At 48.8% G+C, this 7,964-nt stretch overlaps 1 protein-coding gene across 1 annotated transcript; it reads right to left on the reverse strand.

Moving 5' to 3' along the window:
- Positions 1 to 401: 401 nt before the first annotated feature.
- On the reverse strand, positions 402 to 4,866 carry LOC119376523 (leucine-rich repeat and calponin homology domain-containing protein 1; the record flags this gene model as incomplete). The annotated part of the gene is made up of 2 exons (XM_037646322.2): positions 4,488 to 4,866; positions 402 to 546 (listed from the first exon to the last, which is right to left on the reverse strand). Coding segments are annotated over exons 1-2 (326 nt in total), but the record flags the coding sequence as incomplete, so codon positions are not given.
- Between the last annotated feature and the right edge of the window lie 3,098 nt (positions 4,867 to 7,964).

The following is a 7,964-nucleotide window of genomic DNA, read 5'->3' on the forward strand; positions in this document are numbered from 1 at the left end:
ACCTCGCCTTGATCAAGTCACCCGACACTTCAATGGCCCGAACTTTCGGACTTATCAGAAGCAGTCATAAGGACAAAAGAAGACAAGACTAAGTCATAAGTGAACGTCTTCGCTAGCTCTCGCTTTATCTTTGCATTTGAGTGCTTTGCTATAGTGTGTGTGTTTTTTTCAAGTGTTTGTATTATGATTGGAAAACCTGCAAGCAGCCTCATGTTTTGGTGGAACCGCCTTCATGCCCAACCCATACATTCTATCAACAACTTGTTCGTATCACACTTAGTGTACAGCGCATGTTTGTTACAACTTTAGCCAATGCTGTTCAGCTAACCATTAATGCATTCCAGTCAGTGTCCTACCATCTGAAATCTAACTGTGACTACAGCACAAGAGGCACTACTGACCTGAGGTCGAGGTATGTCAGGGCCTGCAACGCAGCCACGCAGGCTGGCACAACACGCAGCACATTGCTGTGGCAGTCCAGACGCTCAAGCAGCACCAGGCCACACAGCTCGGTGGGAAGCTCACTCAGGCGGTTTTTGGACAAGTCTGCATAAAGAACATGATCTGAAAGGGCATCGAGGACTGCAAATGGTACAAGCAGAACATGGCTAAGACAATCAATGTCATAGTTACTGTGATGTAACTTTTGTCTGTAACTGCAACAGATTAAAGCTGTCTTTCACAGTAATCAGTTTCATTGGTACTCTGTGCACCAGTGTCATTGCAAAGCTACTTTCATTTTGCAGACGAAGAAGCCAAAATGGACAAGTCTGTGAAACCGGGCTAGAGATAAGCTCTGCCAGGAAGGTGCATAACTGAACACGTGATTAGAAGTTTGTTGTCTAGCAATGTCCAGGGCCTTGCTATCAGAACAGAGCAAAGTGTGACAACTCTTTTAATAATGTGTTGCTCAAGGATTAGCAGCCATTTCCTGGAAGATTGTTTCTAGTCAACTCAATTTTATTGACTTATGCATGCTGCACCTTTAAGACAGTGACAGAGTGGGGCACACGGTTATACAAATGGGAGCTATCTGTAACTGCGTTTCACTGAAGAACAAAACCCACCTAAGTGTGTCATTCGAACTCACCCAAGAAACAGCACTTAATTTTATTACCTTCATAAAAACTAAAGGAACATTCAAATGCTAAGGAACATTCAAATGCTGAAGGAACATTCAAAAAAGGAACAGTAATCATGACATCCGGGACAAAGGTAGCTTTTCTGAACAGTCTCTATGGTCTGTTGTGACAGAGACTTGCGCAGGACGATACCGATGAGAGGACACACGTGCAGGGGCCCCAATTGCTTTCCGATCGTGCCCTCGCAGGTAATCTCATTGCCAATCACAGTAGCGCCAGGCACATTGGACAGGAAGCCCTCCAAACCGATTAATGCGAGGAAACAGTGCATGCTTTTTTTACATGGACAAAACTTATAACATCGGCAGCCCGTACATTTTGCAGCCTTGAGTATACCTTTGAATTGCCAAAGAAGAATCTATAAACCTTGTGTGGGAGCACTGTTTCGTCTGTAGATTAATCCTTGGTCCGTTGCTGTGACTTTGGTGGCCTGAAGGTCAAGCTCCACGTGTCAAGAAGCACCGGTGATCCTATTGCCACTGATAGACACCACCATACTTGAGACTCTGGTGCAGTTTGGTGCAATTTACGTCGGTTTTGTCAGGATGGCGCAGTAAATCTAATTTGGTGCACTTTGGCACAGCAGTGGAATCACTGAATTCTGAATGTCTGTAGATTCTTAAAATATCAAAAAGTGAAGTTTGTTTTTTTTTTTTTTCTAAAGAAAAACACTGTTTTCAAGGGTGGCAACATACCTTAAGAAAAACAGATGCAGCCTTGAGTATACCTTTGAATTGCCAAAGAAATGCAAAATGTAGTTTCTGGACCTAGTAATTAAGTTCTTTCCTTTCACACACGTTAGATGCATCACCCCATGTCAGCAAAACCTTTGCTAAGCTATCAATCGGCCCATTCAAAGACAGTAAAGAACGAGATTGCAACTTTTTGCATAAAAGCTGCCCTCACAAAATCATGCGCACATTTGATGAATGACAATGTTTTCGCCCAGATAGAATGCTTAGGAGGAGCCGGTTATCGAGGCGAGTGTGTCCTCTTGGCTTGTGAAAAGAATCACCGAGAAATAAAAAAGGCGACAGAAGAGGCAGGGATGAACAGGCTGAGGGCGGGACCGAACGGATAGCAGTTGTCCCTTACGTGCATAACGTGTCACATTGATTGAAAAAAGTTGCGCCAAGGTATGGGGTAAGGGTTGTGTTTTCAGCATGAAACAAATCGGCAAAAATTTGCCCGACAGTGCAAAAGGCTGCCGGTAAAGTGAAGTACAGAAGAAAAAGAGGGCTGTGAAATAAAACATGGCAGAAGGTTCATTCAGTGCATAAAGGATGTCATGTACAGTACTCCTTTCACATGCAGAAAGGAATGCATCGGCAAGACGGGCCATTGCCTAAACATGCGCCTTTGCTAAAAGGGGCCCTGCAATTGGCTACACACTGCAAGGAGTGTACGCACCAGCCAAAGCTTTGTAACACAGCAATCATTGACAAGCACAAGAGGTGCACAACAAACAAGGAAAATAACTCAAGCGTTTCGCATTAGGGAGGGAGGAGATAGGTGTGTCAGCCAGGCGTCTGTACTGCTCTCAGATTCTGAATTTGCTTCCTTGGATTGCTGTTGTACGGGATCGTTCATTCTTGCTGTATTTTGCTGATTCATACTGTTTTTAGATAACAGCAATGGTTTGTGGTGACGTGCATTAATCTGACGCCTATTAGGAACGTTCTTTACCAAATAAAAACAAGTTTCGGTGTAACAAAAAGTTGGGCGAGTTGGTTTTGATTCATGATGTAGGGAGGTGCGACTAAGACAGCACACAAGAAAAGAAGGAAGATGCGCTGCGTTCCTCTTTTCTTGTGTGCCTTGTTAGTCCATACATTATAAAAAAATTTCAGTTGCTAGTAAGCACTCCATCCTGTGTTCTTTCCGAGTCTCCGTGCAAGCTGCGTTTTTTTCATTATGAACCCATACCAACATGCCCAGTTATGCTAAAGAGAGAAAGGTATAGAAACAGACAAAAAAGAGAGAGGAAGACCGAAATGGAAATAAACAGAAGGAGAAAAATAGAAAGAAAGAGAGCAAGAAAGATAAAAATAAAGTGAAACGAGGCAGGTCGGCCAGGTCCGCTCTTCCTTGAGGATTGGCCCCACTAATGCAAAGCTCCATTAAAGGGGTCATGAACCACTTTTCCAAGTAATGATCTAATGGCCTCAGTATCGGAGTGTACTGCCTCCCGAATCGATTGCCGCAAAAATTTCTCGAATCCGTCAAGAATCAGCGGAGTTACGGGGGTTTGGCGCACGCTCCCAGCGCTTTCTCTCTTTTCCTCGTGCCGACGAGCGCACTGGAAGCTAGACAGGGAGGGATGGCATGGGGGAAAGAAGTTACGCCAGCGCGCGTCATGAAACGCGATCGCTCTCCCGCTGTGATTCGCTTGCGCGAGTGCGGCTACCGTGTACTGAGGAGTGCGGCGCCGGCATGTGGCGGCACCCCGCGGCAAGAAGCGCATCTGATCCGAACGCCGCTCTCGATTTACGTCGGCTATCGGCCAATAAGCATGCTATGTCCCTTGCGACGTACAGCGGACAGACGCCCCGCCCACCGACGAGAGTGAGAACCGGCCTCTGTTTGAAAAGAGGGTGCCTGGGGAAACGGCAACTTCGCGCTCCGCTTGTGGCCATTACGCGGCGCGCACGACTGTAATATTTGGCAGAGCAGTTCATAGCCGTGTCAGCTTTCCGCAGGATGCGTTTTTTCAATCAGCCCAAGGGGTGCTTCATGACCCCTTTAAGGTTTTTTGTTTTGTTTTGTTTTATTTAGAAAAAAACTTAATTCATATAGGCAAAGCATTAGGCCAAATTACATATTCATCTTTTGCGGCTCACATTCAGTTCATTTAACTCCACAGTACTAAGAGAACGTACATTTGCGGCTGGGTAAGATGGGATGAATGCTGTTAAAGGCAGCTTGGTGAGCCCCATCTCTACTAAAAGCAAAACAAGCAGAGGACGCTCATAGCATCCATCCAACCAACGCCAGCGCAGGAAGCCCACGCCGCTGAAAACTCTGCACTGTTCTTGTTCACTCCTTGGCCTGCCTCTGACGCAAGGGTTCAGTGAATCGAGCGTCACCACGCGCTAGTACCGACACGGCGTGCATCTCGGTCGAGATGACGGTCCCTCCCTCAGGATCAAAGTGGGGTAACGGGCGCGGCCGGCAGCAAAGCTTCTCCGACTAGAGCGCTGCTCGCAAGCGGTGACGCTGAAGTTGGCTGAAGTGCGGCGACTCAAATGCCCTGCCACGACCAAGTGCCACCTACTGCTCAGGCGAAGCCGGACATCCCACATCCGGCGGCTGCGCCCAACATGCAAAGCGAAGCATCGGCCTCACCTGCATGCACTATGTCCCGAAGGTCGTACTTGGCCGCGTAGGACGGTAGTTCCTTCAACTTGCGGCCGTTCAACTTCAGATCGCCGGTGTGCTGGGCCTCTTCGAGAAGCCGCTCCAAGGTGCGCGTTAGCTGCGCGTTACTGGACGCTGCCTGCAATGCCAAAGCAGTCGGCGCCGCCATCCCACCGTCCGCATGTTCAGCAGGACCGATCTCAACGGTCTCAACTGCAAACCGCACACGCGAAACACTGCTGCGCTTTGTTGCCGCCGTCACAAGTGGCCGCAAGCCATGCCCATGCTGCTGTTGCACCCGATTGTAGCGGCTGTAGGCCCCGCACCCGCACCACCCGCAAGCATTCACAAAGAGTACGAAGGGGCCCTGAAGTCTCCACTATTTCAACGTCTGGCGTGACAACGGACGGCAAAAGTACAGTGGCTAGAAGACCGTAAACACGATAAAAGGGAACTGAACTGACATGCCCAGCGAGCAGAACGCCAGCACGGGCCTCTTAACGCTTCTTTCTGCCGCTAGGGGCTTTTTAACCGAGGGTTTGGCGCTGCTAGTTACCCCAACGACGCAGCAACTCCGCGGTCGTCTGCTCGCGCTGAGTCGAGATGCTTGCGTGGGCGCTCTGTAAAAATAAGGGGGAAAAAATGAGAAAAAGGGCACTTATTTACTAAAATCAGCAATAACTACTCTGTAGTTCGTCGTGACGCGAGTGCGTGAGAAAAGGATCAAGGCAGCTTTTTCTGAAAGGTTCATGGACATGCAAAAACGTCCTTACATCAATAACGTGACGAACTCGTACATTTAATTTTGCTCAGTAACGTTTCTGGCATTTGTTCACCGACAGGTAGGGTCATTGTTCATTTCCGTAACCGACAAAACAATAAGAAAGAAAGAAAAATTACACCATCTTCCGCTAAAGGGGACCATGAGGCGATGCGAAGCCGGAGCACTTGCACGATCGCGTTCCGTTGGCGTTCGTTGGGCATGCTACCGACCTCGGATCGTTGTTAACGGTGTTATTAACGTTGTAGACGAAGGTGAAACGGTTAGCTGCGAAGCTGCTTCGCGCTGACCAACTTCAGGGTCCGCCGCTCGCTCCAAGCGTTTGCGTTCAGCGTCGCGTGCCCTTCGCTTCGCAGCTTTGTCTTGAGTGCATAGGTCGGCAAACTCACTAATGAGTCGACTCACTCAGACTCGCTCAGACTCAGATCGGGCCGTGAGTCTGAGTCTGAGTGAGTCCGGGTGAGTAATATTTTGGTGAGTTTGAGTCCGAGTGAGTCCAGCTGAGGAAAAGTTTAGCGAGTCTGAGTCAGAGTGTGTCCGCTTGAGGAAAATATAGGTGAGTGCGAGTCCGAGCGAGCCCGAAGCGCTATATATTCCTCGAGAGAGTCTGAGTGGGCTCCCCCTTTTATTGCCGACCTATGGTCCTATCTACGCATCTTCAACATTACTATCAGCCTTATATCGGCTTACGTTTATACTCAAGTCTGTTCACACATATCTCAGCGCAATAGCGTTCATGCGCCACCTCACTATCTATTGATCAGAGGCGTGAGTTAAGGGGCTGCCATGACGCTCCTTCGCAAACTCTGACAAGTTCTTGATAAAGATATCTCGAGTGAGTCGCGTATTTCATCAAAGTGTCCTTACTGGATTGAACCCACTGATAACTCGTATTTAAAGGTGGAAGATCAAAATGCGTATCGTAGAGCATCGATTATTATCTATATTGGCGTTAAACAGCACTGACACCAGGATCGAAAAAGCTAATTTTACGCTGACGGACTCATGAGTCGACTCACTCAAGCTGACTCAGACTCAGGTCAAGCCGTGAGTCTGAGTCTGAGTGAGTCCGGTTAAGTAATATGTGGGTGAGTTTGAGTCCGAGTGAGTCCGGTTGAGAAAAAGTTTGGTGAGTCTGAGTCCGAGTGAGTGCGGTTCAGGAAAATTTTGGTGAGTCTGAGTCTGAGTGAGCCCTCAGAGCAAAATATATTTCTTGAGTGAGTCTGAGTGAGAAGAAGAAGAAGAACAAAACTTTATTTGCGAAGACTTCGTTGCCTCGAAAACAAGGCAACGCTGTGTGGCCGGGCCCCTATTCCAAGGCACCGCTGGCCCTCGCCATCCTTTCGGCCCTCCGGACCAGCCTGAGCTGGTCCCCGAGGGCAGGGCTGGACAGCAATGCCTCCCACCTCAATCTGGTGTTATCCACCTCTTGCTCTTCGGTATGAGCCGTGCACTCCCATGTGATGTGGTAGAGCGTCGGTGTGCTCCCACAGGCATATGTCTTTGTATGCTGTGGGATAGTACACATGTAATCTATGAATGTTTGTGTATGTGTCCGTTTGGAGCCTACGTAACGCCGCAGAATCCATGTCTGAAAGGTTCTTGTGCGGTGCTGGGTAGAGCCTCCTCAAATCCCTGTAATACTGCAGGACCGCTTTGTAACTAGGTTCGATGGGTGTCGAGTCCTCCACGATGTTGCTATCGGCAGCTCGGTAATTAGTGAAACCTCGAGCCGCCTCATCTGCATAGAGGTTCCCAGTAACACCCTCGTGTCCCGGGGCCCAAGTTATTGTTTGGGTATAGCTACTGTCCAGTTCTCTGCTGCTTTCGGTAAGTATCCGGTGTGCCTTGGCGCCGACTTTTCCTTTCTGATAATTTCTGCATGCTGCCTGAGAGTCTGTGATAATTGTTAGTGGAGCGTTGCGCTCCATACCTTCTCTTATAGCTAAGGCAATGACTATCTCTTCTGCTTCTATAATGGTTGCTCGAGAAACCGAAGCACAGGCCGTGATTTTACCTCTTCTGTTTACAACAACCGCCACTATATTCTTTGCGTTGGCACAGTATGGTGAAGCATCCGTGAATCTTGCAGTGTCCAAGAACTTCATAGTTTTGTCTATGTATTCTGCTCTAGCTTCTCTCCTCCCTGCGTGTAATGTCGGATCCATGTTTTGGGGTATTGGTGATTAGAGCTGTGCACGGGCCGTATTTCCGAGCCCGAGCCCGGCCCGGGCCCGCTGACTTTGTCGAAGGCCCGCCCGAGCCCGACGGCAAAGGGCTGCGAGCCCGCCCGGCCCGGCCCGACGTACGAAAACACAATCCCGGGCCCGGCCCGGCCCGGCTTTTTGAAGGTTCGCTGCGAAAACAAAACATCGTTTTCCGGTACTTTGGAATTTTATTGAGCGTATCAAATATGATCAAACGACACACGACGAACAGTCTCTACTACACAGATTAAAAATTACAAGTATGCGGCCTCATGCCAGCAACAATGGAGTTCGCTCGCCAAAGCCGTCACGTGTATGGGGTATGCCCATGCAAGCGTCAGCTTGCAAGAAGGCGATCTACGTCGGGTCGCTGTCGCGTGCATTTTCACTCATATGGGATTTGGCCTTAAATCTAACGCGAGCAGTCGCGTGGCGCCGTCACTAGCTCAAGTGGTGTTACTTCTCTGTTAGTCGGAG

The sequence above is a fragment of the Rhipicephalus sanguineus genome, unplaced genomic scaffold (genome assembly GCF_013339695.2).
Source record: "Rhipicephalus sanguineus isolate Rsan-2018 unplaced genomic scaffold, BIME_Rsan_1.4 Seq1265, whole genome shotgun sequence".
NCBI lineage: Eukaryota > Metazoa > Arthropoda > Arachnida > Ixodida > Ixodidae > Rhipicephalus > Rhipicephalus sanguineus.